The 27,864-nt window shown below is 48.7% G+C and overlaps 1 protein-coding gene across 1 annotated transcript; it reads right to left on the bottom strand.

The window, feature by feature from the left end:
• Positions 1-436: 436 nt before the first annotated feature.
• Positions 437-25,980, bottom strand: magixa (MAGI family member, X-linked a). The gene is made up of 18 exons (XM_062459769.1): positions 25,601-25,980; positions 20,774-21,060; positions 18,995-19,111; positions 17,823-17,942; positions 15,203-15,376; positions 14,405-14,603; positions 14,230-14,300; positions 13,121-13,288; positions 12,202-12,694; positions 11,523-12,105; positions 11,356-11,419; positions 10,785-11,225; positions 2,490-2,690; positions 2,260-2,336; positions 1,924-2,070; positions 1,653-1,791; positions 1,242-1,329; positions 437-572 (listed from the first exon to the last, which is right to left on the bottom strand). The coding sequence occupies exons 2-18, from the start codon at positions 21,051-21,053 to the stop codon at positions 566-568; spliced, it is 3,369 nt and encodes a 1,122-aa protein (XP_062315753.1). The 5' UTR covers positions 21,054-21,060; positions 25,601-25,980; the 3' UTR covers positions 437-565.
• Positions 25,981-27,864: the final 1,884 nt, after the last annotated feature.

Consider the following 27,864-nt stretch of genomic DNA (forward strand, 5'->3'; position numbering starts at 1 on the left):
CTTAGGGTGCATCTTATTGGATAAGGGGAGGTGTATCTGTTCTTCCTCTCTCTCTCTGACCATATTTCTTTCTCTATCTCTCTTTCTCTCCCTCTCCCTTTCCATCTTCCGCTCGCTCTGAGTTTCCCTACTTTGCTTGGACCTCTGTCTGTCTGTCTGCCTCCTTTCCTCCACTCCCTTATCCTCCACCCCGATCTCCTTGTCCCAGCGTCGCAATGCATTCCTGGGTAAACTCTGGGATTGCTTCCCCTGTTCCCTACTTCCTGACTGTGGCTTGGAGGTGTGGCTAACGCGGACTACCTGACTCTCTTCCTCCTCTGGCCAATCCAGGTCGTCCAGGTCTGTGTCTGGACAAACGTTCCCCCGCCCCCCTCCTCCCCTTCCCGCTCTCCCCCCCAGGCTACCTTCCTTGGACTGCCTCCCCCTCCTCCGCCCCCCTCCCCTGGCCTCCCCGAGGTCAGTGCTGGGTCTGGACCTGGGCAGCGAGCGACTCTTATCTAAGGTTACTGGATCCACACCCGACTCCTCTGGGTGGGAGGAGGGGGAGGAGGCGACGGCCCCGAACTCATGGTCTGAAAAGAGAGAAAGAGAGAGGTAGAGAAACAGTTAGGAAAGAGAGAAAAAGAGAGAAAGGGTAGTTAGAGGGGAAAGAGTTGCCTCTGGAGTGCCATTTAAAGGGACAGTTCCAGTGTTTGAAGGATGAATAAAGCACAAACATGTCACAATGTGTCTGCTTTAGGATTCTGTGTTCAGCAGTGGGCATCCCACCAAAAACACTGAGATCTTTCCCTGTAATCCCACTGTTTCAACACACAATCTCTGCTTTTCCCCTCCCTGATGGACACACTGTACTCACTGCTGTTGCTAAAAGAACTCCTTCTCGGTCTTCTTATTGAAACAGATGGAACACCACTGATTAGAAAATTCTCTTTTTTAGATAAAGAACTGCCAAGAGAAATCTCGACACAGCGAAACGTATCACAACACAACATGACTACACCCCATTATCAAACAAGAACAGAACATCACAGGACATGAATATTCCCAATATGTCACAAACTGTATGGTGTGATGCGGCTTCATGTTAAGGTTATGGTATCTACTACAGATCCCACCAGGTGACAGATGACAGTGGAGAGAATGGAGAATCTCTGCTGACGAGATCAAATATAAACAGGATGAAGGGATGAGGAGGAGAAACCAAAGAAAAAAGTGAGTGACTAACAGGGAGGGTTACCAACCGCGTATTCTCTGTCCTGCCGATGACATAGAAACAGGGCTCTCCTTGCTTGGAGTTGGTCATACACAGAGACAGACTGGACAGCTCCACTGAGAGATGGAGAATAGGGGAAAGAGAAAAGGAGGAGACAGGAAAGGAGATGAAGAAGAATCCAAACATGGAAAGGGTCAGGAGAGAGAGAGAGACAGAGAGTGAGAGAGAGGGAGAGAGAGAAGTCAGAAATCAGGATAGATTCAGTGTTCCCAGCACCACAGTGTACAGTTGGAAGCAGAGAAGAGAAAAGGGTAACAGGTCCGATAGGGACCTAGCAGACCGATGGAAAATTGGAAGATAGAAGTTTCCAGAAAACCTTTTAGACCCCACCTCCCTCCCCTCCCCTCCACATGCACCCCCACGCCTCCTCCCCTCTCACCGTAGTCAGGGACGTAACCGTTGCCCTTCTTGAGGACCAGGTGGATGCGGTGCCCCCCCCTGCGTATCTGCTCCACCGCCTGGCTGTGGGTCATCCCCACCGTACTGTCCCCATTGATCTCCACCAGCTGGTCACTCACCTGCAGGACACAGCACAGGGTCAGACGCACAGACAACTTTCCTTCCACAGTTATAGTACTGGGAGGAAATGCTAAGATAATTGATGAATAATTGACATTGTGTGTGTGCGTGTGTGTGTGTGTGTGTCTTACCTGGATCTTGTGTGAGCGCGAGGCAGGCCCCCCCTCCATAAGGCCCAGCACGTAGAGCCCCATGTTGTACTCACTGCCCCCCCTCAGGGAGAAACCAAAACCAGTGGGCCCCCGCTCCAGATCCACACTGTAGAATTTAGACTCCTGCTAGAGAGAAGAGGAGAGAAGAGGAAAAGAGAGAAGAGGAGAGAAGAGGGGAGGAAAGGAGAGAAGAGGAGAGGAGAGAGGAGGAAAGGAGGGAGTGATACAATGTACACTGTCACCGTTTTATGCTTTCACATACTGTACAGCATGTACAGCTACAAGGAGTGTCATCGCAATGGTAACTTAGCTCACCTTTGGCTTGCCCCTGTGACCTTTCCTGACCCTGCCATCAGGGTCCAGCTCTGCAGCTTCTGACACACTGGAGGGGTCTAGGGAGACAGGGACAGGGGGGTGAGGAGCGCAGGAAAGGGGAGAAAGGACGGAGGTTTAGTACTGACTAAGAGGAAGGTAAGGAGGGATACAACCTCTTGGTATAAGTCCTGGGAGTGTGATTGTGAGTGTGTGCATGCGTGTGTACATACTTGTGTGTGACCGGGGGATGATGGTGAGGCGGAGTGTGTTTCCCGCTCGGCGGAGGATCTGGGCGAGGTCTCGGTGAGGCAGCGTGACCACGGAGCGCCCCTCCACAGCCTCCAGCTGGTCCCCTGGCCGGATGTGGCCGCTCCGGGCCGCAGGGCTGCCCCGGCGCACCGTCACAAAGCGGTGAGACAGCATGGATGAGGCTGGAGCGCACACACACACACACAGAGACAGAGTCAGGTCTGACGGTAGACAAGAAGACCTGGGTGCAAAGCCCTGCAGTCACACAAGGACACACACTGCGTCCTGTCCCGGAGTTAGGAGGACATGGTGCGGATCTGTGTGAACACAGGCAGACATCCTCCATTACAGGAGAAGACGGCTGGCGTCTTAAAATAGCCTCCTCAGCCTCTTCGTGGCCACACGCCATGACAGAGCTGCTAATAATTAATGTGAGACTCAATTATTGAACAAAGGCCAACTTCCGGTGGTGAAATTAAGTGATGCTTGTACGCATCAATGCGCAGTGTTCAGATGTCCCAGGGAGCAATGGGGTCAATCTAGCACACAGACCTCAGTCTCCAGTCGGTCTGTATGAGTCTGTCTGTCTGTCTGTTTGAGAGTGTGTGTGTGTGTGTGTGTAACCTGAGTTTATGGTACTGCGTGTATGGTACTGCAGGCTACATGATCTTCCTAGCAGCAAATGGAGAGGGATAGGCACACTGTAGTTACTACAACCCCCTCTCCCACACACACACACACACACACATCCACGCAGGCGGAAACACACACAACTAAGCCTGGGTTCTGTCCACCCCTCCACCTGATCCAGAACCCCAGGAGTGGAAACATGAGAGAAAGAGGAAAAAGAGGAAACGAGAAGCAGTTCTCAGAGGCATTTTCTGCCTGTGTGAGACTCTAACAAGCTGACAGGCTGCCAGACAGACAGGCTGCCAGACAGACAGATTGCCAGACAGACAGGCTGCCAGAGAGACAGGCTGCCAGAGAGCAGGCTGTGGGCCAGTGAGGAAAGAACCATTATCACGAGGATCCACTACAGCCTGTCTGTCTGTCTGCCTGCCTGTCTCTCTTCACACGCTCCATTACAGACAGGAGCAAGGATCACCTGGTCTCACACAGCACATTAACCCTCTACACCCTGGGAGGGAGAGAGAGACAGGGAGAGAGAGAGAGAGGCGGGGGCAGGGATAGTGGGTGGAGGGACGGAGAGGTGAAGCTGGGGGTTCTTGAAAGGGTTCAAAGGCTGGATTACAGTGGGGGGGGGGGGAAGAGAGAGGGAGGACGGCTTAAGTCAGAGACGGAGGGGAAAAAAGTGGCAGAGAAAAGCAGGAGAGAGAAAGAGGATTAAAATGTGGTACACTGTAAACACGTCCAAAGTGCACTGCAGGATAAGACCATCGCCCCACCCCACCCCACCCCCACCTCCGTGGCCAGCAGCAGCCTCAGTGATGCTGAAGGGATGAAAGGAGTAGGTAGTCTGTGCGCTCACTCACACAGCTGCTGCTGGGACGTCCATGGTGATAAACAGAGCAGCATAATCTGGGTCTACGCATGAGGGAGAGAGAGACCGACCCCCCACCACACACACACTCTCAGCCAGCTGGGTGGGTGTTATCCAGCCAACAGGGCAGCGCTGTGACCTAAGGTCCAGTGGTCCAGGGGTATGTACCCCCCCCCCCCAGCCCCCATCAGCACCACACACACCCTGGGGAGGCCATTAGAACATCTAGATCAATGGTGGCCCATCACAGCCCGTATATTGATCCCTGGATGAGTCCATGGTTGGGAACAGGCTGGTACTGCCCTGGGGCAGTGTGTGAATGGAGGGGGCAGGAAGGGGGTTAATGGGTTTAGTTTAGCCAGGTTGCTGGTAGCCGGACAGTCACTGACTATCCAGACTGTTCTGTAGAGGTTCACACAGAAGATGTACACCTGCAGCTTCTGACAAAGCACGCCTGTTAGAGCAAGTGGACTCTCTCTTTCTCCTGTGTGAGTGTGTTTATATGAACTCAAGATGACGTGTTCTATTTCTATTTCTCTACTCTTACTCCACCCTCTCTTATCCCGTTTCCCCTCCCTCCCCCCCTTCTTCCACCATGTGTTTCTCCCTCCTACCATCACTAAGGTCATATGCGGATACAGTCAGTACACACACTGATACACAGTACTATTTACATACTGTAGTACTGCATGAGTCCATTCCTACACTTACATTTCAATTACTGCATCTAGCAGACACTTTCATCCTAAGAGACTTCCTGAGGGGTCAGAGTACGTCTCTTTACATAGTGTAGTCAGTCAATAAAGGGGCATGACTGAAATCCGCCCAATTTTGTTTCTGCTTTTTTAGGTATTTAAGGTCAATATTAGCACACAAACAATGGTTCTCATATAGTCCCAAAGTACAGGTTAGGAAACACACACACAAACGACAAGTGTCTGTGTGTGATGAAATTGACCAAGATCTCAGAGGAGCTGTCATTATCTAGGGATCTGATGTGAAACCACTTCAATCAGCACTCATACTGTGTATAAGGACAGACTGAGGAGTTTAAACATGGTAAATATTGCAGCTCCTCGAGGCAGACTGTTTATAATTACAGTTCATATCTAATGTAGCATCAAAGGTCATGTTAGATACAATTAAATAAAAAAGTGAGGGTCTATACACAAACAAAGGTGTGTGGTAGTTGTTGCTAAGGTAGCTTAATAATAAATAAAACATATATTATTAAGAATCAATGCATCTTTTAGACCTCCCATATGAATATAAAAAGTAGCTCACATGATTTCTTAATCCAGCAGTTCACATGACCTTCTACTGACAGAGTTGGAACTCAGCTGGTTGGTCAGTGAAGACAGACATGTGAGAACTGTCATGTGATGTTGTTCGTTTGCTTACTCCATTCTACGGTGTTCTTGTTGCCTAAATCCTTGTACTCTTGTTATCATAATGTTGTTACATCCTAATGTATCATTACATTCTGGTCTAATACCTCTCCCAGTACCTCTCCCTGTGTCCCACTTAGGAGTGGTTAGAGAGTTAAAGAGAACACACACACACACACACACGACACACACACACACACACACAAAGCAGCAGAGAGGCATACACAAACTCTTTAATGCAGAACCACAGCTGGAAATACACAGCACAGCTGGTCTACTGGGTGAGAGAGAAAAAGAAGAGATGGAGAGAGAGAGAGGAAAATGAGAGAGCAATTGAGAGCGAATAATGAGTAAGAGAGAGAAAAAGAGAAAGAGATAAAAAGACAGATAAAGAGAGAGAGAGACATAGAGAAAAGGAGAGAGAAGGAGAGAAAAACACAGATGAAAGAGAGAGAAGGGGTTAGGATTAGCTCTAGCTGTACAGTACATGCAGGGGTTAGTCAGTGAAGTAAATAGCAAGGCTTATGTTTCATAACAATCTCCAGGAGAATGTCCACTGAAAACGACAAAACCCAAAGACCTATTCTTTGTCTATGAGCTAAAGCCAGATTAAGTATAGTTTAGTCTGCACTGTTGCAAGAACCCCGACAGATAGAGAACTCCTTTCCCCTGTCGTTCTGATCCTCCTCCCTGACACCACCCTCACACATACATAGTTCTGAAGTGACTTACCCTCTCAAAACCTCCAACAGGATGTCAGTGTTACAGGTTTAGCCATATTTGTGTTTTAATCCTGAGCCAGCTGTGGGTACTCTACAGCAATGTGGTGCCTTCAGGTGGCTCTGTCAGAGAAACAGCACTGTATCTGACTCACCTGGTTAAATAAAGGTTACATAAAACGAACGTGACAGAAATCAGGGTGTAAGCGTGTGTTGTGTGTGTGTGTGCGCGCGCGCATGAGTGGCTGTGTGAACGTGCGTCCATGTCCTACTGTGTGTGTGAGGTCTTGCATTTGTGTGTATTGCTGTGTCACTAACTCCTGTTAGCGTGGAGCAGCGTATTCCTTGAACAATGATGACATAATCATTTGTACATGGAGATGTTGTTGAGCCCGTGTCTGACGCTCGGTGCCAGGGTAATGCTCCAGAGGTACAGAGAGCTGGCAGCTGTGCACCCCTGTCGGTGCCAGAGCCCTTGCATAACACACACACACACACACATACATGGAGCACAATCTGTTCACAACAGACACTCACACACATGCCGGCATGTATAGAACACATGGCTGGACAGTCAACCATAGACACACACACACACACTCCATCTGGTTAACTTAACATGTCAACAAACCCTCCCCAAGCACTGAAGAAACACTAAACAAACATGTAAACAAGCATGTAAACAAGCATGTGAACAAGCATGTAAACAAGCGTGCCTCCTTTCTGCGAGACTATAGCAGCTTCGAGAAGTGATTGTAATGTTCTGGATTCCAACAGCTAGACCTACAGGAGTTCTGACAGCATGTTTGGTAACAAACAGCTAACGTTTTCTTTAGATTGCCTGACATTTAAAACTCTTTAGACACTGTTCTGTGCTTTCCACAAAAGAAAAAGCGGGCACACCCACAGTGTTTTCAGGATTGATACAGAGTGATGCTGACACGTCTCTACCTGCATGTGTGGGCGATGTCCTCCAGCCAAAGGTCACATGACCACAGCATGGACAGTCACCCAACAAAGTTAATATACATACCAAACACCACCTAAGCTAAAGCCTTCCCAATGCAGTTCTGGGTAGAGCCTAGAGAAGGGTGTCGAGAGGGGAGGATGGGTGGAGGAGGGTGGAGGGGGAGTGGAAATTACAGAGCTGACTGTAGAAGAGTGAAGGGCATGCAGTAGAGGGATGGAAGGCAGGAGAAGGATGGAGAGCTGAGGTGGAGGAAAGTGGAAACTGGAGGAGGAAGACGACGGCTGCAGGAGAGAGGACGAAAAATACATGGATAGAGGGAGAAAGATGGAGGGATGGATGGAGGATAAGGGAGGACGGAAGATGGAGGGTTCATGCTATTTTAATGACCGAGGACTTGGTACAGTATGTGGGGCATAGATCCTCCCCACTGCGCCTGCATAGGTACACGCACACTTTAATACACAGCCCACAAGTGACACGTTCTTTGAGGCAGCTACATGCCCATGCATGCATGCACACACACACACACACATTTCAAGAAGAGATGTTCCCAAAATAGAAAACAGAGACACCAACATACTGAGTACACAGACACACTTAGTAGCTGTAGCAAAAGTGCTGACAGGGATCCCAAACACACACACACACACACACACACACGGCCCCAGTGATGCAGAAAAACAGCAGAAAAGAACTGGCTGCCAGATTTAATGTTCTTATATCAGACAGACAGGGTGTGTGTGTATTTGCATGTGTGTGTGTGTGTGCGTGCAGTCAAACAGGATGGACGCCACATGAGATGTCCCTACAGGAGCTCATTCAGAGTTGATGGGTAGGACACACAGCAAACAGCCAGAGTAACTACAGTCCTCAGTTAACCATGTTTTTAATCATCTTTTAGAGATTCAGCTCAAATGATGTAAGAGAATACAATTACAAAGTACTGGTTTAAACAATGATCTGTAAAGAACACTACTGTATGTCATGAACTCTGTCAATGAGTCTGGGGATCCCCTGGTGTGTGTGTGTGTGTGTGTGCGTGTGTCTGCATGACTGCCTCCCCATTTTTTCATGAGAAACTGAGAGGTAGGCATGCTAAACTGATCACGCATGCATGCACTTACACACACACACACACACACACACACACACACACACACACACAGTCAACCTGGTCCATGGGCTGGGAAAGAAGCAGGGCATTCATCACAACTGATTAAGGCTGGAGGGGGGGCTGAAAATATTTCTGGCATCTCAGTTTCATGCAGGTTAGCTACGGCTGGTTACATGCAGCAAAACTGTCTTAACCCAGGCTAGCTAGCACTAGTATAGTATAGACTTTAGTACAGTACTGCCTTAACCCAGGCTAGCTAGCACTAGTATAGTATAGACTGTAGTACAGTACTGCCTTAACCCAGGCTAGCTAGCCCTAGTACAGACTTAAAGTTAGCTAAATGTAATATGTACTGTACATGTACTGCATGCTGGTTTTATGTTAGTATGGTATCACGGTTCTGTTGCTTTCACCTGGGCTCAGAAGCTGTAACTCATGTCCACTACGTCAGTTCTGTCAACACATACCAGAGACTGCTCTGCTACTCAGAGACTGTCTAAAACTAAGACCAAGCCTGCCCTGAGAATAATGACAGCTGCTTTTGACCAAGCAGAGAACTGTTCTCGAACTGAAGTCAGATTGACCGTAAACTTCACATGAAGACAGACAGAGACAGACACAGAGAAAAGTAAGAAGTACAAGAACAAGAATAGTTACGTTTTGAGTCCTTGACAGTTTTCAGCGCAGACTGCAGTCGCTCCAACATTTTTCCTGCCTGGCCGATTGGGTGAGATAATAATCCAAATAATCCCAAAATAACCTCAATCTGCGTTCTAAATTAATGCCCCGCACAAATATCCTAACTCACTGCAAATATCTGACTCTCTCCCCCTCTGTCTGTCTCTGGTTGTGGGAGGGCAGCCGTGCATGTGGAACTGGCCAACTGCAACTGAGTATCAGCAGGAGCAGGAGAGGGCGATACTGAGAGGGAGGAGGGGAGGGGGGAGCGGGGAACTGGGAGGGGAGGGGAACCACAGGAGTGAGGGAGAAACAAATGGGAGAGTGACAGAGAAGGCAAGGGAAAGAGAGTCAGACTGAGAGAATGAAAGATCATTTTAATACTGCTCAGTGCCATTTCATACAACACAGAATGGGAAAAAAGGGAAAAAAAGATTGAAGGGGGGGAAGAGAGACAGGGGGAAGGAAGAGGGAGAGAGACAGGGGGAAGGAAGAGGGAGAGAGACAGGGGGAAGGAAGAGGGAGAGAGACAGGGGGAAGGAAGAGGAAGAGAGACAGGGGGAAGGAAGAGGAAGAGAGACAGGGGGAAGGAAGAGGGAGAGAGACAGGGGGAAGGAAGAGGGAGAGAGACAGGGGTAAGGAAGAGGAAGAGAGACAGGGGGAAGGAAGAGGGAGAGAGACAGGGGGAAGGAAGAGGGAGAGAGACAGGGGGAAGGAAGAGGGACAGAGACAGGGGGAAGGAAGAGGGAGAGAGACAGGGGGAAGGAAGAGGGAGAGAGACAGGGGGAAGGAAGAGGGAGAGAGACAGGGGGAAGGAAGAGGGAGAGAGACAGGGGGAAGGAAGAGGGAGAGAGACACAGGCAGAGGGAGAGACAGAGAGAGAAAAGTAGGGGAGAAGGAAATAGGGGGAGAGAGAGAGTCCTGAGAGCACTAGCAGATAACAGTGGGTGGAAAGTAGGGAGATGATAAAGGAGCTGGTGTTCAGAATACACAACATATCAGGTAAATGACGTTTACCCTTATGTGTTCTTTGACTGAAATAATACACACAGACACACACACTCAGTCGATGAACCAAACTGCATGTGCAGACTATTGAGCAGAACTGGCTTCTGAATATGGACCACACACACACGCACCAGTAATGATCATCCAGGCATGACACAGAAGGGATCAAAGCTCACCCCGCCCGGTCAAATCCTACCTCACTAGGACCGAGGTCTGAAACTGAAGACTAAAGACTTGTCCCAGAGTACCGTAAAGGCGTTCTACCACACACTGAGGCATGATGAGGCTGACTCCCAACTCCTGAGGGTCCAACATGCCAAAGTCAATGTACAATCTACTGTACATGATGGAATTAAACACATCATGTGCTATAGACTTGTTTTATTCATTTCCTACCTCTTTGGTTTTAGGGGTACTGGGAGCATGTATTGTATGTGGAGCAAGCGGGGATTGAACCCATAACCTTGGAAAATGTGTTTTATAACCGACTGAACAACACAACTTTGGTGCAAGGTCAGCAGGGATGAACTGGTCGGCTCCAGTGGAAATCAAACCTCACAACCTCGAGCTTCTAAGAGTTAAAGGCTCCAAACCAAGAGAGCTCCAACGGACCAGGGAGTGATCAAACCCATGATGATAAGCCAGCATTCCTGCAGACGCTGTCAGGAGGCAGGCTTGCTGGACCCATCATGCTGGGATCATCCGCAATGTTTACTCCCCTGGATAGAGACTGAGGAGGACTCGGAAGGATTTCCACATCTGAGAGCTTCATACATCACAGGATTGGCCAACAACATCACAGGATTGACCAACAGCAGGAGGAAGCTCCTTCTTGGATGTATCTCTGGCACTGATTGGCCCACAAATTCAGACAAAAAGACATCTGAGGACGACTCACCACCATTGGCCACGTCTTGAGAGGCAATGACGAATCCGAAGCCCTCCCCAGGTCGTCTCCTGAGCTCCACCTCCAGGGGCTTCGGCCCTCCTCGGCTGTCCACCTGTCCTTTAGCCACGGCCCCCAGGGACGAGCTCCTGGAGGGGGGGGGACCCCCGGCACTCTCCTCCACCCCCTGCCAGTCCCTGGGCTCCAGCGTCAGGGTAACAGGGATAGAGTCCAGGAAGCTGGTGCTCTGGACCAGGGAGGGATCTGCGGCCGGGGTGGGAGGGGCCAGGCTCCCGGGGGGGTGGAGGTTGGGATTAGGGTGAGGGTGGGGGGGCAGCAAGGCATCTGAGGCTGAGGAAGGCATGTCGGAGGAGGCGTGGCCTGATGGGCCAGGGGGGCCAGGGGGGGAAGAGGGGGATTTGTAGAGGTTGGGGGAGACAAGCGAGTGGGATCCTGCAGAGAAAGAGAGACAAGGAGAGAGCGCAAAAGTATAAAGTGTCCATGAGTCCATGACTGAAACTCAGAGCCATGATGTGATGTGTGTGTTAGTTGAGTCCAGCGTGGAGTGGGTCGGTCCCCTCACCCCCTCTGTAGACCAGCAGCACCACGTCTCCCTGCTTGGTGTGGTCCTGCAGAACTCTCTGGACCTGGGAAGATCAACACACCCGCTCACATGTCCATCCACACTGCATAGCCCAAAGCTCTCCAGGCTCTATAGGCTCTACTGTACTCTACACTACCACTACCAACCTGGGTGAAGCTGAGGCCCTGGACGTCCGCTCCGTTGATCTTGACGATGGTGTCCCCTGGCTGCAGGGAGGGGCACTGCCGCCTGTCCCACACCCTCTTCACCAGGGCCAGCTGCCCCCCCGGCCCCCCTGCTGTCATGTTGAAGCCCATCCCCCCGCCCTCGCTCCTGCCCAAAGCTATGGGCACCAGCTCCCCAGGCCCAGGCCCGACCCCAGGCCCAGGCCCGACCCCAGGCCCAGGCCCGACCCCAGGCCCAGGCCCGACCCCAGGCCCGGCCCCGGCCCCGGCACCAGAGCTGGACCCTGGGGAGGGCAGGGTGCTGGAGTTCCCCCTGGGAGGGTGGTTGTTGGCAGGGCAACCGTTAAAGCCACATGGGGGCACCTCAGTGGGGGGGCTGAGAGCGAGGGAGGTTTGGGGCATAGGGGGTCGCTGGCAGGGACCCCCGGGGGGCGTGGAGCTTCCAGTCTCAGGCTGGGACAGGGGGAGTTTGGAGATGGGCAGGGCGATGGTGGAGAGGTCACTCTCTGACGACTTGGAGCTCTGGGCAGGGAGAGTGCTGCTGTTATAGCGAATCAGAGACGACCTGGAAGCAGGAAGAGGAAGAGATGTAGAAAGGATGTTGAAAGGCTGGAGTCAAAAGGAACCACCCCAAGTCTGTACCTGGGTAGTCATGATTTACCTGCTGTGACTGCCACCCACTGAGGCCCCATCAGAATCACTCTGACTGGCTGAAGACCTTTCTGGTGGAGGAGGGGGGGGCACACCCCTGCTGTGGGAGGAGCCTGGGCCAGGCCCAGGAAGCCCATTGGTCAGAGGAGCATAAGAGGGAGGGGCCAAGGCCGCATTCCCATTGGCATCCAGCCCAGAGGCTCCTCCCCCTCTGAAATAGTTGGCGTTGTGTTGGTGGTGAATTGGGAGGGCGCGGTTGAGGTTAGCCAAGCCGGGGGGGTGGGGGGCCTCGGCGGGGGTGGAGGGCTCGGAGGAGGAGGCCGAGGCTGAGGGGGGGTCGGGGGGCTTTTTAGGGCAGCCGTCTGGGTTGTAGAGCATGGGGTAGCCCCGCCTAAGCACCACGTCCACGCTGTGGCCCATGGGGACGGACTTGAGCATCTCCACCACCTCCTTGTGGGACAGACCCAGGACGCAGTTGTCGTTGATGTAGACCAGGAGATCAGCTGGAGGACACACAAACACTCACACAATCAAAGTGTGTGTCTGTGTGGGCATGTGAATGCATACGTGCAATGTCAGAGCTTGACTCAGTCTGTGCCAGACACTCCTGTCTATGACGGTGGTGCACGTGAGCTGTCCTGAGTATGGGATAGCTGGGATATAATCCCTCAGTGGGATTAGGGTTAGATCCGGAGATTCTGACCATGAGAAAACCTCACAATCACATACTGCTAATCCCACCAACAGAGACTGAGGGAGGGAGGGTGAGTGGATGAGATTCAAAAAGAGAGAGAGAAGGAGAAAGTGAGTGAAAAAAGAGAGAAATAAGGGATGGGTGGGGTGAGGTCTGAATAGAGACATTGGAAGGAAGGAAGGAAGGAAGAGATGAAGAAAGAGGTGGAAAGAGAGGAGGGCGAGAGACAACGTGCCTGTGTTGAGTGCGGGGGGTCCTCCTGGTGTAACACTGTACACCTGTAAGAACTCCCTGGGCCTGCTGCCTCCTACGATGTTGAAGCCAAACCCTCGAGGGCCCTTAGACAGACGCGTGTGGATGGAATAGCCCTTAAGTTCTGCTGGCTGGTCTGTAAACTCAGGCACTGGGACACACACACACACAGGACAGAGATTTACTGCTTGGACAAACATGTATACATGAATGTTTGTGAATACATGGGCACTAATCATACATGATATTATGAGACTATGATTTGCACTAAGCGACCAGTAGCTTGTACTTGTCTTATCCTTGCTAATGTAAGAACTCTCATTACATGGGTTTATTCTGTGACTCTGATTCTCTCCATTCATAGCAGGTCAAAATAAAAGCCTGTCCTATATACAATAACAAGATATATAAATGGGACAAGAAGCATCTCACTTAATGAATGTTTGAGGACCCAGATTTGTTGTGATTCTATAGCGCCCTCTACTGTGCAAGGGGATACACTGCAATTATTTTCAGTGCTGCTGCCAAACTGGACGTAAAATACCATTATCAGAAGAGGAAGCAGAAGACAAGATGCTCATTATGTCTGCCATGTCCTTTCATCACAGGACAGTCCACACATGAAAACCAATGCAAAATAGAACAGAATTGAATTTGAAAGTATGACGAAAGAGAAAAAGAAACTGAGATTAAGTAATAAGAGATAGATTGAGAGATGGGCAGAATGATTCAATGAATCGGCACTGAAGAGTGAGGGAGGGAGAAATTACAGTAACAGAACGATGAGAGGGATGGTCAGATGAAGAACGAGAAAGAGAGAGAGGGGGGGAGAAAGAGACAGACAGACAGAGAGAGAGAGAGAGAGAGAGAGAGAGAGAGAGAGAGAGGGAGGAGAAATTACAGTAACAGAACGATGAGAGGGATGGTCAGATGAAGAAAGAGAAAGAGAGGGGGGGGAGAAAGAGACAGACACACAGAGAGAGAGAGAGAGAGAGAGAGAGAGAGAGAGAGAGAGAGAGAGAGAGAGAGAGAGAGAGAGAGAGAGAGAGAGAGAGAGAGAGAGAGAGAGGATTGTGGAGGACAGGGACTCACACTCTGTCTTGCTGACGATCTCTTTGCTCTGAGCCCTGGGATCCAACCAGCTGGTGGTCTTGGAGTTGTGACTGCACACACAGAGAAACCATCATCATCCCCATCATCCCCATCATCCCCATCACCATCATCATCACCATCACCATCAGCCACAGCTCGGTCAGTTGGGACTCACTCAATGTAGTATGGTTCTCCTGAGTCGCTGAAGGCGAGCTCCCAGTTCTGGGGCAGCGCCACCCCCCTGGTGCTGCCCGCCCTGCTGAGCGTGCCGCTGGCTCCGTTTTCCGCCCCGCTGCCGTCCCTGACCCCCGACTCCCATGACTGGCTGAGGGGCAGGGCAGTAGGGGGCGCACTGCCAGCTCCCACCGAGCCCGCTGCCAGCACACGCGGGCACACAAAAACACTTTTAATTCCCCAAAATAGTGTTTAACTTATCTTAGCTAAATCCCCAATCAAGCACTTCGCTCAGCAGAAGCCTTAAGAGTAAACACTCTCATCTCAATCATCTCTCTTCACTGGCCTTTTGCCCAACAATACTGGTTCATCTAAGGTAATATCCCCAACATCCACATGTGCTCTTCAGCAAGACACTTCTATTAGAAACCTGTCAAATGTGACAGATGCATGTTTGGATAAATGTCCACTACGTGTACTATACTTGTATGTGCTCATGGTGATGTCGTTTTTCGAGTTTCAAATGTATTTGCCATTTGAAACATGTTAAGGTGCTATGCATTCAAATGATTGGTCCTGCTCCTCTTGACTGTGTATTATGTGTGTGTGTGGGGGGAGGGTCAGGGAATCGGGCTATAAATCAGAAGGTTGCCGGTTCGATTCCTGGCCGTGCCAATGACGTCCTTGGGCAAGGCACTTCACCGTACTTGCCTCAGGGAATGTCCTTGTACTTACTGTAAGTAGATCTGGATAAGAGCGTCTGCTAAATGACTAAATGTAAATGTTTGTGTGAGATTACCTGAGAGGCCAGAGTCCTCCTCACTGTTTTCCCCTTCTTCCACAGCCTTCTCCAGGTTGCTAAGAGACTTGCTGCGTGTTCTAAAGTTCCGGAGCAGGTTGCGGTGCTCCTGGTACGTGATTGGTGGGCTCTCTGGGCCAATGTGGACTGGTCGTGGTGTACCATAGTAGTTCCCTAATTGGACAGAGAGCAGGAAGTGGACAAGGGAAGTTTGGTTATTAATTAAAAGACAGTGTCTGCTTTCCATTTTCAAAATATTCATTTACAAAAGCATCCATGCAACAAATGGTTTAGGTTTTATAGGGTTAAGGGGTTAATGGATTGTTCTTTAAACGTTAAGTTGTGCGAGGATTGAAACCTGTGGAACAGGAACAGGTCTCTGTTGAAGCTGCGGTAGAGACTATTAGACCAACCAAGCATCAGGAGAACGGACAGTTTGTGCCTGCTAAGTGCCTCTCTGTTCCACGCTAACACTAATGCATAGTTAAACCCCTCAGCTTTTATCAAGCCACTGCCCCATGGCCCAGGGTGTCAAAGGGTTCACTATCTACAGCCTCGGGAGATGAGAGTGAAAGAGAGAGTGAAAGAGAGAGTGAAAGAGAGAGTGAAAGAGAGAGTGAAAGAGGTTTCAGAGGAGTGGTTTGATTCAAACACGTTGGAGAAGGAGCAGCAGAGAGATGGTTGAGACCAGTAGAGATTCAGTCACCCAGGTGCTATTTCCATCCCATTACTCATTTTGAGCTTATTCCTCCTGCTTGTCACATTGTGGTGGAGGAGAGAAGAAAGAAAAGGCAGCGGCAGAAGAGTAGAGGAAGTGAGGTAAGAGAGGGGGAAACAGGAGAGGGGGATTAGGGAGAAAAGAGGCTTTTCTGCTGCACAGAATGATACAAAATAGACTCCAGCACGGTTCCGCTCTCCAACTCTGACATCACAGATGACAGGGGCTCCAATTTAGACTGATGGTGTATGTGCGCTTGTGTGCGCGTGTGTGTGCGTACGTATGTCCACGTGCCTGCATAATGACCACCTCATCAATGTGAATGCTTTCAGAACAATTTCACACATCCTCTTTGTGAGACACACACCCCTCTCTCTGCATATCACACACACCCCCATCTCTCTGCATATCACACACACCCCCATCTCTGCATATCACACACATACCCCTCTCTCTGCATATCACACACACCCCCATCTCTGCATATCACACACACCCCCATCTCTGCATATCACACACACACCCCTCTCTCTGCATATCACACACACCCTCATCTCTGCATTCTCTCCCCAACCACAGCATCATACTCCTCTTAGATAGATGTTTACACTTGTAGCCCACAGACACCACTGTACCACATATTTTAATGTATTTGTTTATGTATGCATTAAAACTGAATTGCCAGTTAGAGGACAGCTAGAACAGGATTATGGCTGTTCTCCAACTGACAGACACGCACACAAGTTTGTATTGCTATTCTTGTGGGGACAAAAAAATTCAGTCCCATAAAAAATCCTGTTTTCCCTAACCTAAAAACTTATTCTGAACCCTGAACCTAACCCAAGCTCACTCTAAAGCAATCCCTAACCCCTAGTCCCAACCGAGATGGGAAGTAACAAAGTACAAATACTTTGTTCCTGTACTGAAACTGACTTTCTGACAACTTGTGTCAGACTGTGTCGTGTTGTGTGTGGAAAATAAGTTCTGAAAGGTTTTAAAAATATTTTTGATAGGTTGAAAAAAGTTTTGAAAAAATGTGAACTTGTTTATGTCGTGTTGATGTGTGGAAACTTATTTTCAAAGTATGATTTTTTTTTTTTTAAAGGTTAGGATAAAACTAGAAACTTTTTTGTGCCGTGGTGTGTGAAAAAAAAACGTTTGAAAGGTTTAAGAAATATATATATTTTTTAAAGTCTGTTATGGATGAGACAGAGGGCGTTAACAACGTCGACATGACAACTCTGAATCCCAACCCATATGTAATTTTAAACACAAATTCAAACTCTAAACCCCCACAAATAACGCTTGAACTTGTGAGGACCAAGAATATTTCCCCACAAGTTAGAATTTTCCTTATTTTATTATTCTTGAGGGGACTTCTGGTACCCACAACCAACAAACAAGTCCACACTCCCACACACAGGACAGAAATCTAATGGCTGTTTATGTTAGTTAGGTGCTGTCAGAGCTCAGCGGCCGTTGAAGGTCGAGTCCACATCCCTCAAAGCCATCTGTTGTACATGTCCGGCTATCTCGTTAAAATGATGAGGTGAGCTGTCTCCTGTGCGTGTGTGTGTGTGTGTGTGTGTGTGCAGTTAATTTGGTATGTGCTTGTGTGTGTGTTTGTGTGTGTGTGCGTGTGTGCCCGTGTATCTGGGCCACTCATTAAGGATTTTGGTAGTGGCTGGATCAGCAGGACAGATGACAGGCCTAACACGTGAGAGCAGGCTGGGGCAGGAGCCTGGCTCTGTAGGAGGGCTGCTCTGACAGGACCACACATGCTCTGCCCCCACGGACCACGGGACGACTCCTGTTATCATCCAGGTAACACACACAGGCACAGACATACACACAGAGAGGCACAGGCACAATCCCCCCCCCCCCACACACACAGGGTCGTACCCTTGAACTTGCCGCTCTCCAGCAAGGCTCCAGACTCCTCCAGGGAGAAGAACTCCTCGATGGAGACAAAGTTGTAGTCCACCCCAGAGATCTCTCCATCACGGGGCTGCCGCGTCGTACCTGGAGTTGGGCATCATCCTCATCATCATCCTCATTATCATCATCATCCTTATTATCATCCTCATCATCCTCATCATCCTCATCTTTACATTTCTGTGTCTCAGACGTTGAATAAGGACGTGCAACATATGGAAGCTGCCAGAGTGAGGGAGCTGCTGCTCAGACACACAGCGAGGCAGCCTGGGAATGCTGGGGGGGGGACCAACAGGACCTCTCAATCCCTGTTGAAAGGCTGTGTGTTTGTGCTCTTTGTTAGAACAAACACTTGGAAAAATTCCACTCTCCTTTCAGCGTCAACTTGTTTGCGTGTGTGAAAATTCCATTTGGCACTCAAAACCTTCCATGTCATTCTCTTTTATAATATATCAAGTCCATAACAAGCGTCTGACCCTTGGAACTAGTCCTTATGGTCACGCCTTAATAGGAGCTGCTCTCTTGGGGGGAATGGGCTGGGTGGGGAGAGAGGCTGAGCGAGGCTGGAGAAAAAAGTAGTATAAGTGAGGGGGGGGGGGGGGGTAGGCAGGGAAAAGGTTGGGGTAATGAAATGTTTTTCATCCTGAATGAACCCACTGGAATGAAATCTGGTGACAGTTGCCGTGGAAACCCTGTGAGTGCCTAACACTCAGTGATCTTTCACATACAGCTGGTTTGTTTCTGAAAGCAGGCACAAACACGTGGATCTATATTTGATTGAATAAGTGCAGAAATGTAAGGCTGCATGTGTGCACGTTTGTGTGTGAGTGTCTATGTATCAAATGCAGGTGTCGGCATTCATGTGTGTGTGTGTGTGTGTGTATGTATGTATGTATGTGTTTGTATTTATGCATATATGTATGCACGCCTGTGTGTGTGCGTGTATATTTATTTGTGTGTGTATTTATGCATAGGTGTGTGTGTTTTTATGTATGCGTTTGTGCTTATGTGTGTATTTATGCATGTGTGTGTGTGTGCACGTGCGTATTCATGCCTGCATGTGTGTGTGTGTGAGTGGAAGAGACTCACAGGGCACGGCGCGCAGGGCATGCGTGTGTGTTTGAGTGGAAGAGACTCACAGGGCACGGCGCGCAGGTACAGATTCTCCCTGATGACCTGCTGCAGCTGGCTGTCCATGGAGCCAGGAGTGAAGCACTTACTGAGATACAACCTCAGGTCCTTACACAGCGTGGAACCTGGGGAGAACACACACACACACACATCAGCACACAGTACACACTTTTATTGTTTCATCCTGAGCTGAAAAGCTGATGTGTTACAGGGTCTTCCTGCAGTATTCGGAGAACGGAGGTGTGGGTTTCTGATCTGGAGGTTCCATGATTAAACACAGCCCCAGACATGACACAGCCTCCTTCTTATGACTGACAGGCAGGGGCTGAGCCAAACACACACTCAGACACACTCTGGCGCACACAGACATGCATACGCAGACACATAAGCGTGCACACACACTCTGGGCCTGACAGACAGAGAGATGAGTTGTCTAGGACATCCCAGTCACAGTGGAGGCAGAGTGACCACTTTAAGTAGGCTCAGTGCTGCAGGCTAACCCCTCACACAGATATACTCTGCTCTGCTCTGTTTTATTCTGATCTATGTTCTGGTCTGCCCTGCTCTGTTCTATTATCTTGCTCTGCCATGTTCTGCTCTGTTCTGCTACAGCATATTCGGTTCCGGTGCGCTCGGTAATGTTCTGCTTCCTCTGGACTGCTCAACTCGACTGTGTTCCACTCTACTCTTCTGTATTCTACTCTGGTCTGTTCTCCTCTGCTCTCAGTACCCTGGAACATTTCTCGTCTCATTCTGACTTCCATCTGGGGAAGCCCTCACTCAAAACATTGACTAATATTCTCAGTTCATGAACGGAATATCAATTCACTTCCAGCATTGAGTGAATTGGATGTTGAATTGAATTGTTATTGACCCCTTCCAGAACCAAGCCAGACATTATAGATACCCCATCCTGAAGAGATCCCATATGGTATGATGGAGGGAAAACAACCGCACAGAAAGAAAAAGAGAGAGAGAAAGATTTAAACAAGACAAGTAGAGGGAGATTGAGACTGATATCCTTGGGTATGGTTGAGGAGAGTCATGATGTCGGTATCTCTTATCTAAGGGATTTCCTGTCCCATTTTGATCTTCTCCAATCCTTCCTCCACATTCTGACTTCACCATGCACAGAGACGGGCCCAAAGGGCCTCAAGGACACACACAGGAACACACAAACATAGGTACACATTCAAACACGCATATGAACACACAAACATAGGTACAAATTCAAACACACATATGAACACATGCACTTTGAGCAATACTCTCTAGTGCTTTATGAGTCAAGTGACAGGTCTCTTCCTTGTATTGATGGGCTGAATGCATTTCCCTGTCAGAGGGAGTAACCTACTCTGTACCCATCCACACACACTCATATACACAAAATCACAAACACACCCTTCCCTTGACAGAGATCAATTCTACTCAATATCAACAGCATCCTGAGAGGTTAAGTAATAGAGTCCAGACAGTCACTTCCACTTAGAGTGAACTAGCTATCTTCAACAGACACAATGTTTACACAAGCACAGGGAATGGAGGACAGAATAGACCCCCACAACTCTAAGACTCTAGACCCAGCCCTAGCCCCAGCCCCCAGCCTCCAGCCTCCAGGCCCCAGCATGATGTACAGTTCATGGTCACATTTCCCTCAGACAGAGTGAGAGCAGAACGGACTAGTACACTGTCATGACAGATCCCATCAACCAGCCTCCCCCCTCCTGGAGACCAACTGGAGACGTGTTAATAATAAACACGTCTCAGAGGGTTATTCAGGGGCGTACCTGGAGAGACAGTTTTGATGCGGATGGGGTGGGGGCAGGAGTTGAGGACCCCTCTCACGTCTCCCAGGGTCATCCCCAGGACAGGCGTGCCCCCGATCTCCAAGATGACGTCGCCAACCGTAGCCCCTCCCCCCGGTGCTGCTGTGACAAATGGAAACTCTCCGTAGTCAGCACCGCCTCCGATGGCCACGCCCAGCTCCCCCGAGCCGCCGCCCAGCGGCACGAAGCTCTCCTGCACCTTGGAGCGCCAGTGCAGCTTCTTCACCGTGGCCTTAGACATGGTGGCGCTGCAACACAGGGAGCACATTCTGTCATGACACCGCACAGGCTAACAGAGGGAGAACACAATGTCACAACAGGATAGCACAGGAAGCAGGGTATCACAGGGAGCAGGGTATCACAGGGAGCAGGGTATCACAGAGAGCAGGGTATCACAGAGAGCAGGGTATCACAGGGAGCAGGGTATCACAGGGAATCACATGGAGCAGGGTATCACAGAAACCAGGGTATCACAGGGAGCAGGGTATCACTGAGAGCAGGGTAACACAGAGAGCAGGGTATCACTGAGAGCAGGGTATCACAGGGAGCAGGGTATCACTGAGAGCAGGGTAACACAGAGAGCAGGGTATCAAAGAGAGCAGGGTATCAAAGAGAGCAGGGTAACACAGAGAGCAGGGTATCACAGAGAGCAGGGTATCAAAGGGAGCAGGGTATCACAGGGAGCAGGGTATCACAGGGAGTTGGTTTTATCCCTCAAACAGGGGTTTAATAAGACATCATGGACATTCACTTCATTCTATACAAGCAAACAAGAGTGTTGGAACACACTGAATAGGTATAGAAACTATACCAGATGGCAAGAGAGCGAGCGAGCGAGCGAGCGAGAGAGAGAGAGAGAGCGAGAGATCTATCTTTCTATCTTTCCTGCATTCTTCTGGATCAGCACAGCTTACGCTCCCAGGCTCAGTCCACTGTGAGAGTGGAGGATGAAATAAGCAGAGACAGAGTGGCAGAGGAGGGAAGATAAAGGGGTTGACATGGACTTAAAGCACACCAGCACTCAACCAACTACCTGTCTAAGGCAACAGCAACAACTGGCTGAGGTAAAAATAGAAGATTTTGAAGCTCAAAGGGAGAAAGTTTTATTCAAATAAAGTCATTTTTTTTATAATATATCTGTTCTGTCTATTTTCTTTGGGTAGATATTCCTGTCAGCATGTTCTACTGCGTGACAGGCACTCACTGGAGTAAAAATACCAGATGGCTTTATTCAGCAGGGAGAGATGAGCCTCCACAAACAACCATTTACCAACTGAATTAAATATGGATGAACGTATGCTACTGTAGGTGAGAACAAACAATAGGGGAGGATATCACAGTGTTGCCCTCTTCTCTTTCTTCACTCAATCGTTTTCCCTCTCTCTCACTCTTCTCGCTTTCTATCTATGAATCATCACTTAAGTTAAAATAAGTTTAAAACATCAACCATGAAGAGAGACATTAACCAATCAAGTTTTGGTGTGCGCTTGGAGAGTCAGTGCCTGTCTTTGAACTAATCCTCCTAGGTTGTAACTTGAGATCTGAGCATGTAGTTTGAATGTTTGCACAAATCTCCTTTCAATACTGATGTATAATTTAGACTACATTAGTGTTACAGATATCTGAGGCAGAGATCTTGCAGACAGCTCCTTCGAGTTCCGTGTCAGTAAACACACTTAGACATGCGAAAGATCTCTGCTACTTCCACAGTGCATCACCTCATCAACACTCAACCACGGCCTCATCAATTTCTCCCTCTCTCTCTATCTCTGAGTGTGAAGTTCTAGTGAGCAGAGGGTGTGGTCAAACATGTAAACTTTATCCCAGATAAAAACTGGCTTGATAGAGAGGGCATAGAGAAAGCCACAAAGAGAGGTAGAGTAGGTATAGTAAGGAAGGGTAAATGGAGGGAGAGAAAAGGGGAGCGATGTTCGACAGTAGACTCATTTAATATTGTCAAATTTGATCAACCAAATGTTTAAAAATATGATGGAATGAAACAGATAATTAATGTACGGGCAGAGCAGTGCAAGATAAGAGAGATATGGCGGGAGTGAGAGAAAGAGATAGAGAAAGCAAACAAAGGTGTGCATATTGCTGAGGGGTCAAAGTTCATCTGACCAACCCTTGTCCTCCCTTCACGTGAAAACAAAAGACACTTAAACACTTAAGACTGAGCGAGGAATGCATATCCAGAGATAAAAAACAAAACAATAATAGAATAAAAAAATGAAACAATGATAATGACGTGACATCTCAATGTCATTCCACTGCAGAAGCATCTAGACAATCAGCAGCAAACTAAACCTGTACCAGGTGTGGAGAGACCAGACCTCCGGCTCTCGGTCCCCTACCTTCCTGCCTGTCACCGCTCCCCCTCCCACCTTGTCCGTCACCCAAACATGTCCCCCTCCCACCGAGAACACACAGGTCTGTGCCAGATCAGCTGATTGGAGTGCTGAGAGGGACTTGTTAATAAATGGATTATCTCAATTTCAATCAAGGATTACAGTCCGAAAGTCAAGCCTGGCCACAGCGCTTGACACAAAGCAGAATATTCTCTGTGCCTAAGAATAGACACCAACACAGACAGATATTACCCAGAACGCTTCGCTGTGTGTGTGTGTTTTAGCGTGAGTGTGTTACAATGTTGTTCTTGTAGGCGTCAGACCATCTGCAGCCTCTTCAGATTTCTCTCTGAAACTACAGCGTCACACACACGCACAAACACACACACACAGCCTACACATCCTCAGTGCACTCGAGCATTCTTCCCCTAGGTTCTAAAATCATTGGAGGAGAGTTAGCGAGGTCTTGGAGGACTCACCACCCTATTTTTCTCACCAGTCTTTATCACTTACTGTAGATTAATGCATGAGAGAACCCTTTGGCAGAAGAATGAAGAATTATAACATAGGACTTTAGATTCCGTAACCAGAACTGCTCAATCAGCAGTTTTCAGTGCCTGAGGAGGTTCCTCCATACCCCACCTGCATGGTGATGAGTTCCACAAATCCGGAAACTTCCATGGGGTGTCTCCTCGGTACACCCCCTATAATGCACCTATACACAGCGCCTTTAGAATCACCTGACTGGCTGGGAACCAAACCCCTGCAATATTGCATAATGTATAGTGTCCCTGCTTTTACCTATTCTACTTCATCCTCAGCACCCTCCTGTGTTCTGTTGTTCTGTAGTCTCATTAAACGCCCTGTACGAGAAGATGAAACGTATGAAGTATTCTAAACCATCAGGGGTTTTATTTGACTTGATTGGCTGCTTCCACAGCGGGGCGTTCAGGCGGGGCTGCTCAGAGCTCCAGGGAGAGGGGACCCAGCAGAGGACATGGGTTCACTGGGAGGATGAAGACAGGGGGGAGAAATGACACCAAGTCAAGATTAAAGGAAGGGAGCGGGTGAGGGGGAAAGCGAGCGAGAGAGCAGGAGAACAAGAGAAAGACGGCTGAGGGGGGAGTTCAATATATGGCGGAGGAGTGCAGGGTCTGAAGGTAGCACTGCACAATGCAAATGGGTTCAATTAAGACCACGCCTAATTGAATTCTGGGGATAAGTGGAGAGGCAGGAGTCATGGACCATGCATCACTGGTGTTTGTTCTAGTGCACAGGGCTCCGTGGATGAATGTCTTTTTTCAAAACAAAGAGATTTCTGAAGAAATCTCTCCCAGAGGGAGTCGCTTTAACTAAATCCATGAGAATCCTTTGGTAACACCTGTCTTAGTGTCTCTACTGAAACCTGAAGGGTTCTGCATATCTCCACAGACTGCAGGAGGGGGCTCTCCTGGTCTAATGGTAGAGGTTCACTTGATGAGAAGGCTCGGTGTCTCTACCAGCTCTTCCTCTTGTCAACTATAACTGACTGCATCCTCAGAGTTTCCCTGACAACGATTTTTCAAACAGCCTCTCCACAGACATGTTTTCTTGTCTGAAGCAGGGTTAATCTGAGTCCATAGCCTCGATTACTCTCCCAGTGCCCAGACTACCAGACGGTTCCACAGGGCTGTCTAATTCACATCGCTAGAAATGGAACCTGACTCCCATGTTAGACCTACTGTTAGACAGCTAGAGACTCATTAACCAGGTGATCACGCCCACCAAACAACGGTGACTTTTATATGACTTATGATACGTTTCACGGTAACGCGCGCGCGTGTACAGCCAGCCAGCCGACCACACACACACACAGAGTGAAACACATCGCTATGAACACACTAGGGATGTTTGTAGCGGCAATGATCTAACGCTTTACAGTTTCTGAACGGCTGTGCTTAGTGTTACTCATTGAAAGCATCAGCTACTTTGTCAAGTTTCAAAGAATATCGGTCTCTAATGACTACCAAACAAGTGGATCAAACTGAATTATTTCTAGCATTAACGTCCACATAATAGCAAGGCTGTGTGGGTTTATGTAAATAACATCATTATATCTGCACACTGCTCCCAAGACGGTTTATTTGGTCTCTACCAGGGTTGTGGTTTATGGGGGAACGCTAAGACATTTGTTCACAGAGCTACAACCTGCTCAATTTTAATGTGTAAAACCTAGTACAAACGACGCGTGACACCAAGAGATAGACGAGAGAGAACGCTGCATATTTTGACACAATAGCGCGTATTGGCTAACGTCACCTGCTTGTTCACAGAATGTCAGCACAATAGTAATCGGCGTGAACGCTTCTTGTTGAAACGATTCGGTTACCATCTAACAAAAAAGGAAACGAAACTGGTCCACGATAAAGGTCGCAAAATTCAAATTATTACAACAGCATACCTTCATTATGACTGCCTCCTCCGCGACGTATTTCGTTTCTGTGTATGCTTTTCTTTTCCCTCTAGGGCTTCCTGTATTGATTGGTCCCCTGGTGCTGGTGTAGCTTGGCGCTGGTCACTGCAGGTTGCGCTGTCTCAGTGAAGGTACAGAGAGGCGTGCTCTCCGGGAGCTGAAGGTTCCAAATCCATTACCCTGCGCAGACAATGAGAGAAAGGACGTGCAGTGGGGATGGAGAGACTGTAGTAGGATAGTGGGTCCACGGCGACTCTGCTACAGTCAGTCAGACCGACGCGGTAACTATGCCTTCGGGCAGTAATAGGCTAATGGAACATAGGTCAGAATTACACCGCTTTCAGTACAGTACACTGCCTCTCTCTCTCTCTCCCTCTCTCTTTGCCTCTCTCTGCTGCCTCCTCATTGGTGAAGGAAATAAGGAAACGGTGATAAAGGAACCGAACGGGGGAGGAGGTGAGGGGGCCATAGAGGAGGGAACATGGTGTTGTAAAGGAAAGAAAAAAGACCGCCTTTGCTAGAAATGGATTGGATAATGAGCTGCATGGTGGTTCTCTGAAACCTTCTCTTTATTCGCGATGCCTACAAGCATTCATTAGTAAAACATTTAAATAATAAAAAATAAAATAAAAAAGAACCGCTTGGAAGTAGAAGTTACACGTCAGGGTGATATTAAAGGCTTGTATAAAAGCGGGGAATCTCTATTGCACGCGGCACAGATTTGCCCTTTGAACGACAAACCGACAACCCAAGCATTTTCATTCAGGTCATGCCGGGTGACGGATGGCTGGCTTCTCTCATCACAGAGAGATTCGATTGTAGATATTTTAGGCTATAAGGAGATCAGGTCAGAAGTGTATAGTAGACTTGTCAGTCCAGCAGTAGTTATTTTGCTGAGATGTCGGCTTTCTTCATTCATATAGTATATTGCAATGAACAGTGTGGTGGTTTCATCAGAATTATCATACCATCTTCTCATTGTCCCTTTGAATTTGTATTTGATTTTTTATATCTCAAATAAAAATATATTATATTTAGTCCCACATCAATGAACCAATAAGGAGAGCCTTCTGAGGTCAGAACATATCCATCAGAGAAGCAAAGGAAGTCATGCAGAGCAGATTAACTGACCAAGATGAAGCCATATAATAAATGATATGCTCAAGCCATTAGAGCATGTAATCATGTTCAGTATTCTCAGCAGTTCTATGTTCACTCTATCATTGATCACATCATGCTTTCATGACATCATGCAATCACACTCAATCTTACTGAAGCTCATTAAGGTATACCTTCTGTGGGCAACGTGAACATCGAGAAGCCATGGTGTACCCCTCACTGTCTCTTTCTCACTCTCTCTTTCTTGTAGGCCTATCTTTATCTCCTCTTATTGCTCCCTCCCTACCTCCCCCTTTCTCTCTCTCTCTCTTTCTCTCTCAAACACACACTCACACCAACTCTTACTTTGGGTTGCACATTGGGTTGCTTCACACCTTCATATAGCTGCTTCACGAGAATATTTGAAAACATATTGCCATCAGATATTGTCACAATCTCTGGTGCACCAGTCACCGAAGCCATGATGACAGTCAGTGACAACCAATCATAAGCTCATATGTGCTGTAGTGTGCTGCCTGTCCTCTGCAGCAGCCAGCTAGCCTCTCGTGCTGCACTAATGGCTGTGTTTCTGCTGACCTCAGCAGCAGAGACACAGCGAGGCTCCGCTCTCTCTCTTCTCCACAGTTCTCTCCTCCCCTCAGTCTCTCTCCTCCCCCTAATTTCTACTCTCCTCAGCCCTCTCTCTCTCTCTCTCTCTTATCCTCAGTTCTCCTCTGCTCTCTCCAAAGCTCCCGTCCTCAGATCTCCTCTCTTCATTCCTCCTCTCCCGCCAGCTCTCTCCTCTCCTCAGCTCTCTCCTTTTCTCATCTCTCTCCTCTCCTCAGATCTCCCTACATTCAACACATTGAGTCTGCCTCGTGAACAAATTGTGCCAAGTAAATAAAGTTGCCTTGCCTCTTGTCCTGAGATCTCTCCTCAGCTCTCTCTTCAGCTCCGCTCTGTATTTACGCTTCCCCTTCTGTGATGTCTGGCTCAGGAAAACATCCTCGAGCCAAACCAAGATAGCCCACTGGCACCACGTGTCCATGTGCAGTTTGATTAGAGGCAAGGCCTGGCTGTAGTGTATTATTGTGTGTGAAGTGTGTCCTTCAGTAGACCATTGGAGTTAGCTGGGTAGCTAGTGTCCTTAAAGA

This window comes from Osmerus eperlanus, chromosome 4, assembly GCF_963692335.1.
Source record: "Osmerus eperlanus chromosome 4, fOsmEpe2.1, whole genome shotgun sequence".
Classification (NCBI taxonomy): Eukaryota; Metazoa; Chordata; class Actinopteri; order Osmeriformes; family Osmeridae; genus Osmerus; species Osmerus eperlanus.

Coding starts and splice junctions, on each gene's coding strand:
- magixa (XM_062459769.1), bottom strand. CDS start 21,053: ATGTCTAAGGCCACGGTGAAGAAGCTGCACTGGCGCTCCAAGGTGCAG. Junction 15,377..17,822: donor GGAGAGCGGCAAGTTCAAGG/GTACGACCCTGT, acceptor CTGTCCAATTAG/GGAACTACTATGGTACACCA. Junction 14,604..15,202: donor GGAGGACTCTGGCCTCTCAG/GTAATCTCACAC, acceptor GTGTGCTGGCAG/CGGGCTCGGTGGGAGCTGGC.